At 42.4% G+C, this 11,353-nt stretch overlaps 1 protein-coding gene across 1 annotated transcript; it reads left to right on the forward strand.

The window, feature by feature from the left end:
• Window positions 1-7,896: 7,896 nt before the first annotated feature.
• On the forward strand, window positions 7,897-10,627 carry LOC148025746 (RNA-binding (RRM/RBD/RNP motifs) family protein). The gene is made up of 4 exons (XM_087692974.1): window positions 7,897-8,117; window positions 8,759-8,970; window positions 9,129-9,285; window positions 9,385-10,627. The coding sequence occupies exons 1-4, from the start codon at window positions 8,084-8,086 to the stop codon at window positions 9,537-9,539; spliced, it is 558 nt and encodes a 185-aa protein (XP_087549100.1). The 5' UTR covers window positions 7,897-8,083; the 3' UTR covers window positions 9,540-10,627.
• The last annotated feature ends 726 nt before the right edge of the window (window positions 10,628-11,353 follow it).

Genomic DNA, 11,353 nt, shown 5'->3' on the forward strand with positions numbered 1-11,353 from the left:
TTTCTTGCTGTACCTTGAACCCCGTGTTCTGCAGCCTTGGCACGAACTCTACGACAACGCATGAGACACTCATAAGCAGAGATGTGGTATTTGATGAGTTAGCATCCTGGTATGGGAATCCTGTTGTAGTGCCTATTGATGGCTCACCCAGTATGAGTCGTGCTGAAAATACTCCTGCAGAGAGTACTTCCATGAGTGATCCAACAGGTGATGTATCATCTACAGTGAGTCCTTGGACAGGACGATTGCGTAGTCACACTACTGCATCCACTGACATGGATATGTCAGTGAGGGGGAGAACAGATAAGGGATTCCATATGTTATGACACCATGTGCTAGGCAGAGTCGTTATGTGTCGCCTCATGAGAGGCAAATTCATAGTGAGCCACAGCTCAGGAGATCAGAGAGGGTCAGACGACCTGTTGATAGATACACTTACACTGGATATTCAGCCCGTCATTATGCTTATATAACGAAAGTAACAGGTTTTAGAGAACCAAGTAAGTTTGATGAGGCAGTTGCAGATGAGGATTGGCGTGCTGGTATGGATGAGGAATATTCAGCTTTGGCTGAAAATGGCACATGGAATTGGTACAATTGTCTGAGGGCAAAACACCTATTGGCTGCAAGTGGGTGTATAAGGTAAAATGTAAATCAGATGGATCATTGGAAAGATACAAGGCCAGGCTAGTTGCAAAAGGGTATGTGCAGCAATATGGTCTTGATTATGAGGAGACTTTCAGCCCTGTAGCAAAGATGGCTATAGTTAGAACTATGATTGCTTTGGCAGCAGCTAGAGGCTCGAAACTATGGTAGATGGACGCAAAGAATGCCTTTCTGAATGGAGAGTTATAGGAAGAAGTTTACATGGAACAGCTTGAAGGCTATGTACATCCAGAATTTCCAGCACATGTATGCCGGCTGAAAAAGGCATTATATGGGCTGAAACAGGCACCCAGAGCATGGAATGCTCGCATCAGTAGTTATTTGCAACAACATGGTTTCCGATTGGGTGATGCTGATCACAGTTTGTTTGTAAAGAAGACAGATCGTGGTTATGTATTCCTAGTTGTCTATGTTGATGACTTAATCATTACAGGAGATGATGAAAGCGGGATTGCTGAAGTAAAGATATGTTTACAGGCTGAGTTTAAGGTCAAGGACCTAGGAGAGCTGAAATATTTTTTGGGGATTGATGTTGTCTCTACACCTCAAGGCATATGGCTGCTATAGAAGCAGTATGCTCAAGACATGTTACAAAAATATGGTATGGCTGATTGCAAGCCTATGGATACGCCTTTAGAGCAGAATGTCAAGCTGCAGTTTGATGTTGGGACAGAGATTGAGAATGTTACCATGTACAGACAGATGGTAGGTAGCTTGATCTATCTCACAATCACTAGACCTGACTTGAGTTATGTTGTGGGGCTGATCAATCAGTTCATGCAGAAGCCTTGCAAACCACACTTGGATGCAGTCAGGAGAATTCTGAGATATGTAAAGAGTACCACAAATCATGGGTTGTTTTATGCATATGGGAAATCCCTTGACTTGATGGGGTATACTGATGCTGACTGGGGGTTGGTTGCACTTATGACAGGAAACAAACCAGCAGCTGTGCATTTGGATTGGGTAGTAGCATGATCAGTTTGGTAGAGTAAGAAACAGCTTACAGTTGCACTGTCCAGTACGGAAGCAGAGTATCGTGGTGCGGCCTTAGCGGCCTGTGAAGCTATGTGGTTAGAAGTTGCTGAATGACTTGGGAATACACTTGGATAGCAAAGTAAGGCTGTATTGTGATCATTTAAGTAGTGTCATGTTAGCAAGTAATCCTGTTTATCATGCAAGATCGAAACACATTGAGGTTCACTACCATTTCATCAGGGAAATGGTTTTAGCAGATCAGATTGACTTGGAGCATGTGAAGACTGAAGACTAGGTAGCAGACATCTTTACCAAATCACTTGGTAAAGATAAGTTCATTCGCTTTAGACAACTACTTGGAGTGATGCAGGTGGTTTGAGTTTTTGGTTTGAGCTTGAGGGGGAGTGTTAGAAATCAAGCTCCACCCGTCAGTTTGTCTTGGTGTGTAACCGACATCTGTGACAGCTACTGTGTACAGCTGTCTCCATGTGACTACATTAAATAAGTCGGGTTAGTAGTTAGTCAGTGACTTGACTAGAGTTAGTCAGTCTAGTTTACTTTACATTGTATTGTGTGGTTTAGTGTTATTTTGCATAATGAAGAAAACACAACGAGGGTCAGAAGGCTCATGGATATGGAGTTTTCCCTGTCTCTCTCTCTCATCTTTAAACACCAACCTCATTTAGGATATTAGTAGCCATGACAAGAAATCGACCACTAGATGACAATATCATACTACATCCATACTTGGATAGAATCCTAATCAAGGAGGAACTCCACTTTGCAAGCCAAATCAACTCAAGCGACCTCTCTTGACCGACGTATTGACTTACATCACACAGGTGGGCATTCGTCCACAAGATATGGACTTTCATGTGATACTAGAGTATAACCTGACATTTTATGACAGGCTCTTGAACTAGTAAGGTGCACCTAGAATGCACTAAAGGCCTACCTTGATTTCCAAAATCCTAGGAAGGATTTTCATCCTTTTCAAGGGGGAGGGGGTAAAAGTGGAAGATGAATGAAAAATCGAAATAGGACTTTTAAAGGGAAGAACGAATGCTTCTTCTTTTCCTAGAAGATATACTCCATGAAGTTCTTGTGTAAAAGTGTATGGATTGATTGATGTGAGAATTCTCATTTTGTGGTTTCTACCCTTCATCACATCGGACACTAATCTTTCTAGTCACTTTACCTTCCAAGCAAGAAATTTCCTTTAAAGAGAACTAATTGTGGGTTATTGTATGGCAACAAGAACCCAATTTGCAAGGAAATAGGATAAAGTCAGCATGCTCCCCTTCTTAGAGGAGAAACATAGAAGATACGGCTTAGCCATGGAGATGTGCACTTTCAACCAACTAAAATACTGCAGCATCCACAACTTGGGGGGGGTTGGTGACATCTGAAGAGGCCGTTAGGTAATGATATAATGATGCAATCTTGACAAGTACTTGGAGAAGGTGGGGTAGGACATCGACCACAGTAAATGCACAGAGTTCTTGAGGACCTTTGATGCCCAGAGGAACTATGACATAGTAACAATTAGGCAAGGAGATACCACCAGGGGGGTGGAAGTTTCTCTTAGTCTAGAAATTATGGAGAAGGCCTTGGGACTAGTGGACAAGCTAGAGAAGAGGCCGAAGAAGAGGGACATCTATGGGATGTTGGGGATGGACAAAAAGAAACTCTACACAAATGATGGAATTAGCTTGGTCGACACTCCCGAACTCACCCTCCGAATGCAAGCAAAAATGGTCCATATCCTCTTCTCAAGCCAAAGATACAATGCCCTCATGAACAAAATAGGAGTGTCATTGCTTGAGAGCCTTGTAGCAAATGCATTGAATGAGGTAAACTGGAATGCCTACATCTAGAAAACAATCCAGGCATCAGCAAAGGTGCTAACAATAGTGCTAAGGGCAATAGGGAGAGTCTCCAGCTACCATAGTGGAGGCAAAAAGGAAAAAACTAGCTTCCAAGGCATCAACCATAGGGTTTTGAGGAGTACTAATGGCCATAATCCAGGAGGCCTTAGGGGAGGTGAAAAGGGAAGAAGTAGTGGAGGAAACCTCACAACCGTCACCGATGCAAGAGGAGCATCGCTCCCCCACTCTAGTGAGCCCGCCTATTTCATTCTCTGTTAAAGAGCAAGGGGAGGACGAATTCAACAAGGATCAGCAGGACAAAATAGAATGAGCTACTAATAAGAAGGAGGTTGATGACCCACTCAGTAATAGCAAGGAACCTCGACTAAAAGGACAATCAGTGAGTGACAAGCAACAAGGCTCAAAGTTGTCAAGCCAAGGAGGGAGAAGGAACATCACACTAAAAATCCCCATTAGGAGAATCCATTCCAACTCAAAAGAAAATAGAGAGATATAGAGGGTGGAAGAGGAATCTAAGAGGCTTGAAGAGGAGTGCAAGAAGAAATAAGAAGAGAAGGAAGAGTGACTAAGGCAACGAGAGGAGGAACATATAGCTTTGGATATTAGGAGATCAATGGAGCAACCCTCCTGATCTTAGGATTTCACAATGATGATGAGCCTAGTACAAGAAAACATGCCAAGCACAAGTGCAATAGTAGAAGAGGCATGACCAAGACTGATGGGTGGAAGGCAAAGGTAAAGCCCTCTACACACAATCCCACTAGTCATGGCCGCTCAACAATCACCCTGACATAAGAAACCATTGAAGGGATGGTCAATGAAAGCAACATCATGGCTTGGGTGCACTATTTAGTGAGCAAAGTGCAAGAAATTGTGCTTGCCCCTAGCGAAGGAGCCCCCTTGCAAGAACAAAAAGACCAGTAGGGAAAAGTCAATGCCAAATTGTGCAAAGGGCAAAAGGTACCCCATTTGGAAGTGTTAGCTACATCGGTGCCTTCAGCCATGGACAACACTAAAGAATACGATGAGTTGGTAAAATAACTTCAAAGCCAACTCAACAAAATGATTGAGGAGAAAAAGGCTGTAGAGCTAGAAGAAGAGAAGAATGCCTTTGTAGCCTTACAAGGTAGAAAGAATGAGGGTAATAACCATATTAAATAGGGAGACAATTGCATTGAAAGAGGCCTTAAAGGCAAGGCAAGGAGAAGAGAGCTTGAAGGATCTGTACGATGAAGAAAGAGACAACAGTATAGCCCAAGAAAACATGTGCGCCTTCAACTCTAGGAAAAATAGGCGGCTAGAGGTGGAAAATGAGGAGTTGAAGAGGCAAAGAGAGGAGGCAAGGAAAGTGTTGCATGTGGCAACAAAGACACAAAAAGATGAAGAGGCCACAAAGAAGCTGGTAGAGCTACACAACCAACTTCAAGCAACTCTCCACAAATAGGCAATACCAAGGGAGTAAGTAGAGCATTGAAACCAGGAAAAAGAACAAATGCATATATTGTGGTGGGAGTAGGATTAGGAGTAGGTAATCACCACTTTGGCCTAGTACCAAAATCAAGGGCTAGAGCTGATGAAAGAGAAAGCAGAGGAATGGGCAACCAAGAATGAGGGTAGAATCAAAGACTTAGCTTACAGGCTGACCCATTCAGAGAATGAATGCATCATGGCAAAGAGTAAAGCCATAACTATGGAGACATGAATGTTGGAGCAACAATGAGCTTTTTGAAGCATAGTTTTGAAAGTCACACATCCAAGAAAAGAAGAAATACTCGAGGAAGTAAAAAGAAAATTGGAGTTGGCAAGGAGAGCACTCCAACATGGACTCCATGCCACAACACCCAAACCTAGCACCAACTTAGGAGTGGAGGAGCAACGAGCCCATTTGATCTCAACTAGATTAACCATGCAAGAACTCGACTTGCTAGGGTTTGTGGAGTCAGAGCAGTAAGTGCAACTGCTTCCACAAGAGCTGATAGAGTTGATCCATGAAGTAGGGCCCGATTTTGAGCTTGAGTAGGAAGAGGAAGAACAACTACATGAATCGAGCCCCCTTTGCAACCACAGGCCTAGCCAAAAGATCAAGGGGAGGAAGTCATACCACCCAAAGGGATGGTGAAGATGAGGCACAAATGAAGAGAGTAGGTGGAACTAGCCTGCAAGAAGCTCCAAGCCAAGCCGCTACAAGTCCCACATGTGGCCATCCCTCAAGGAGAGGAGTGTGACCATATAAACTGGGGCTAGGAACTTGTAGTGTAGGAGCAGTGAAAAAACAGTGGCCGCCCATTTGAATTTTCCTTCACCTTTCCTCGTATGCTAGGCAGGGTACTATATCCAAGGATAGTAGGGGACGTTATAAAGCTCTCAGCGAGATTGGAAAGGAGATGGCTAGAGGAAAGAATAAGACACCCCATGAGGTGGCAGTAGGAGCTTGTAGATCACTGGGAAGACAAGGCAGTGGAGATACCCCGGAGAGTGGAAGGATATGAGGCTCAGCTTAAGTGGCACAGAAACATCTAGGACTCTAACTTAGAATCTTGGATGGCTTTCTGTAGCACCTCACTACACAAAAGGAATGATCCTACTTACATGCCCTACCAGTAGAGGGTCGGAGTTGACTTCAATCGAGAGGTATATGGTAGGTATGACTTCCCTCTGATCTACAATGTAAATGCATCGGGGTGTACCCTTGAAGAATGCCCGATCTTCACTTAAAGGAATATTCATCCATTAATAACAAGCTTTCTCAAAGATTTCTCCTCATACCACTTGTAACTATCTCCACTTGTTGCAAATACTATTAAAATGAAAACGTATTGTAGAGAAAGAGTGATTACCACCCCTCTTTTTTGATATCAATGTAGGAATAGATAGTTGTGCAATGGTTCATCCCATGATGAGAGCTACCCTCTTGCCGGCATTTTGTGTGAGCCTATTAAAGGATACGAGCGATAGAAGATTCATTGGGTGCAACCACCCATTTTTGTCATCTACACCACTCAATGTAAGAGCTAACTTGAAGGGGTATATGCATAGCAAGGCCTTCCTAAGCAAATCCCTTAGGCCTCCATGCAACTCTTGCTCATGAACGGGATGCCACTTAATGTGCTCCCTTTTAATTCAAAGAGAGAGAGAGAGAGAGAGAGAGAGAGAGAGAGAGAGAGAGAGAGAGAGAGAGAGAGAGAGAGAGAGAGAGAGAGAGAGAGAGAGAGAGAGAGAGAGAGAGAGAGAGAGAGAGAGAGAGAGAGAGAGAGAGAAGAAAAATAAGTGGAAAGAAAAGGGGTTTGCTCTATGATTGTTTGGTGCAAATCTTGTGTGAATTTTTGGTGTACGTTTGCATCCTCATATTTGGGTGGGAATGAGATGATATTGCTTGGCTCATCTTTTCCATACTATGAGATGGTGTTTTGGGATTGTTTTGCACAAACAACCAGAGAAGAAGTTTGGTTGAAGAAGATTGACTAGAGAGAAAGTGTTGATGATTTAACATTGTGCAAGTAGACAAAAAAGAAGATTGGCTCACCCCTTTTCTACTTCTTTCTCCCATTTTATGCACCTCTCAAGAAGGCAGTATTCCATTGAAATCGATTTGACATGTCATCCATCCAAGGCTTGGGTCTCTGTCTAATTTTGTATTGTTAGGTGTTTGGATCTCTATTGGGTCTTTGCCCAGTTGCGCTATGCCACATGTTTGGATTAGTGGGACATGACAATATGGCACTCAAATTAAAAAATTGGGGCACTTTGATATTTTTATCAAGTACACTTTATAAGTGAAAGGTCCATAATAGAATGGCAATGGGGGGCTAGTAGAGTGACACTAAATGATGCATTGTTTTAAGGTTTTACAAAATCCAAAATATAAAATATCTTACATGACTTAATTGTTTGGCTCACATTAAGCTTATATACAATACACTGTCATAACTTTAAATGGCTAAAACAGATGCATCGTTTACGTAAAAGTGCACTCAATTTGGGTGGGGTGTGTTTTGCCCTTTCACCCTATTCTAGAAGCAGGTAACTTGATAAATGTGTAAGAGCTTCATGTCAATACGTGTGCTTGAGAATATAACAAAATACAATTCCTTGTGAACCCCAAGGGAGACCATGTTCATCCTATAAATTAATTTGATGCCTAAGGTAGACCTTAGAAAAAAAAGATCCGGAAGGTAGATCTAAATGAAAATTTGATCCCCAAGGTAGATACTAGATCTTGCTCTTACTCTCTGTAGATGATTGCGCATGCAACAAAAGACGACCGCAAAAAAAGAAAAAAGAAAAAAAAGAAAGATTTTTAAAAAACCCGCACAACGTCCCGTTCTCTATCTACTTACTAGATAACCGACTTTAAACGCCTCTCCAACGATAATTCCCAATAAAGGGCCTTGCAAGTTGTCAGTTCTGCATGCGAAACCCTAACTTTTGCCCTTGAGACACAGAGAGAGAGAGAGAGAGAGAGAGAGAGAGAGAGAGAGAGAGAGAAGCCATATCTGCATCAGTTTTCGTGGTCATCGCCTTCCTGTCCGTCCGCATCTTCATCTTCGACCATGCCAGGGAACCCTCAGACCACCGTTTACATAGGTAAGCTGCTTTGCTCCGGTAGTTTCGTTCCTATTCTCAGAGATCGTGTACCTGTTCTATTTCGGTTTCTACACGCGACTCTTTCTGCGGATCTTCTGTGCGTTGGGGCGATGTGCTATGAATTCTGCGGGCCGCGTTGCTAGAAATGTCTATTCTGTTTATTTACCCGGCTTGTTCGACCAACAAGGCCCTGCGAATTTCCACAAGGTCCTTTGCAGTCTTACTATTTCCACAAAGGGCCTTTGCACTCTTACTTGCCCTAATTGGCATGAATATGCGCTGCTCTGGATATGACTGTTCCTGCGTTCTCGATCTAAAGAGGTCCTGCAAGTTTGCACATGCAATTTGGAGTTCTCTTAACCGAGAGACATGAAGAAGCCCTCCTTATCTAATACGGTTTACGGGGAATATCTAGTCAATGTCTTCCGTCTCTCTGTATATATTTGTATTTGATTTTCTATTATGCCCTCTCTGTTAAGTTCATGCACAGAATAGGAAAGCATGTGTTTTGTTTTTACAGTGATACCTGCGCTGATTCATGCTAATTCCTCTTGTGCCGTCATTACTCGTGCCATCTTTCCTGTACAGCATGCCTGTGCATGCCTTCTAATATGCATTATGTAACAATTTTATTATATTAGGTAACTTGGATGATAAGGTGGATGAAAGGGTGTTGTACGAGATAATGGTCCAAGCTGGACCTGTGGTGGATGTGTATCTCCCAAGAGATAAGGAAACCAAGCGTCATAAGGGCTATGGATTTGCCGAGTTTACGACAGAGGAGAGTGCACAGTATGCTATTAGTCTGTTTTCTGGGCTGGTTTCACTTCACAAAAAGCAATTGAGGTTTTCGGTAGGGTTCTCAAATGTTCTTTTTACGTTGTCTTTTCTTGTTACATACACCAATGCCTAGGAGCCTCTAGTTACATCTTCGGTGATTTGATTAATAACTTAGTTAGCACCGATTTGGTCAATAACTTAAAATTGCTAACTATCTCCATAAATATGCAGATGTCTGGTCAAGATAAGCTAGTTTCTAGCCAGGATAAGTCTCGCCCTCCTTTGGAGGGAAAAGACTACCTGAGTACCAGTCCTCCAGAAAGTCTCAAATATATGCAACGGAATCACACTTCCTTGCACAGCTCTAATAACTTCGCCATTCGAACAGGTGAATTTTCGTACAATGCTGTATCAAAAAATTACATACCACTCAAAACCCAGTTTGTGTTACGAGCTTCTTCCTAAGACATTCTGAATCATCTTGCAGTGGATAACGGTTTTGTTGGTCAAGGGCAAAAGCTAGACTTTTCTCCTTTGGCCCATACCCAGAGTTATAATGCTCGTCTAGTTGCTTTGGGACAAGCTGGTCTCAGATCTCAAATTCCAAGTCCGGATTATGCTTATGCATACCGATCATACTAGCTGCCAAGTAATTTAGCTAGTGTGTCAGGCCTTGCACAGTAAGTTGATCTTGACTCGTGGTTCTTGTAGGCCATGACACAGAATCCAGCTTAACAGAAGTCTTGGATGACATGCACACCTTGTAATCTATAGGTAATTTTAGTCACGTGCAGTGTTCGTCCTCATGCCTCTGTTAGGTAGGGTTTCAGCTGAAGATAGTAGTACAACTTTTGCACACTGGGCCTTTACTTGTATCTTTTAGGAAGCTGAATGCTTCTCTTGCCAAAACTCCTCAGTGGATGCGAATATCTTGTAATTGCTTTATAAACTAACAGGGCACCAAACCATTCCTATTTTCAAGTGGTTTCCTATCTTCTATCCTACTTTCTGGTCTTTTGGACTTCCAACTGTAAACTACTGTCTGTAGGGAACGTTTAGTTGTGGTGAGCGTAAGACATCGGTTCTACTAGTCCAGAGACACTGGGAGTTCTCTTGAGGTACAATGAGACCTTACAATGCATTAGATCTACAAGTCTAGAGGCAGAACTCACTGCATTGCTGCAAGTTAAGAGTTCTCTTCCAGAACCATGAGAGCTTACAATGTTGTAAATGAATTTGAACTGTAGTGGATGAAGCCAATCCAAGAGTGCTTTCTTGGGCCAGTCAGGTGCTTGCATGTGAACACACAAATGCAGTGGGATGTGGATGGTCCAGGAATTCTTTATTGGGGCAGTCAGATGTTCCTGATGTGTACTTAAACTGTGGTGGATGTGGGAGATGTATTTTACTGCAGTGCTTGTGGAGGTGAGAAGAAAAGAGTTCTTTTTTTCAGCAGTGAAGTCTGGGAGAAGATCCGTGCCTTAGCAGAGGTACTGACCTCCAGTGCAAAGTGCCTGAGATGTATTTTACTGCAGTGGATGTGAGAAGCAGAAGCTTTTAGTTTTGGCAGTGGAGTGCCTGAGGTGGTGTTATTCCTTTGTTTGCACCTTTTTGAGTGTTGTCTTGGAGGGTCTCTTGTTAAGGCCTTGTTTGGTACTTACTGAAAGATCTGCTGTTGTGCCATTTTGCTGTTTATCATTGAAATTCCCATCAGGTTTTTGGTCTGAAAATGTTCAGCTTGTCTAGATTTTGAGCAATTCCGTGTGCTGATACCCATTGCAGTTCACATGGTGCTAGTAATAACATAGAATTTTCAGCTTGTCTAGATTTTGAGTAATTCGGTCTGCTGATACCCATTGCAGTTTACATGGTGCTAGTAATAACATAGAAAAAATGCAGTAACAGTTGCTAGAGAGCAGAGTACTTCACAGTAATCTACATAAAAATGTCCAGTTGGATTCTAGTCTCAAAGTTGGAGCCTGCAGGAGGTGTTATGTAGTTCACGTTGGAGAACAGATTTTGAATTTTGCAACACCAAGCCTTCTATATTACAACAGGAGTTAGTGTTTCTTGTACACGCAAGTCTTATCCACAAAGATTTAGTTCACCCATGACATATATTTTCTATAACCACACCAGGTTGAAGTGGATTCTCTCTTTCACACCTGTGTAATTTAAATCTTGATGGTTTGCTATCTTTGTTCATCTGCTTATGGTAAGTAACCTTGAATGATTGGACACTACTGTTTATAGTTTATGGAAATGTTCATTAACTGTATTAAACCGCATAAATTAGAGAGTTTTCTACCTTGGATGCCTGATGCAGGGCATCAGTTCTTTGTTCTATTTTCTGGTGCAGTAAACACTTGAATAGTTTCAACATGGAGATGGTGAGGAAAATATTCTTCAAGAGTCATTTATGTTGATGTGCTAGTTGCTTAGGCCTCACTTTGGCA

The sequence above is a fragment of the Lygodium microphyllum genome, chromosome 14 (genome assembly GCF_053477565.2).
Source record: "Lygodium microphyllum isolate KBCC chromosome 14, Lygodium_microphyllum_v1.1.10, whole genome shotgun sequence".
Taxonomy (NCBI): domain Eukaryota; kingdom Viridiplantae; phylum Streptophyta; class Polypodiopsida; order Schizaeales; family Lygodiaceae; genus Lygodium; species Lygodium microphyllum.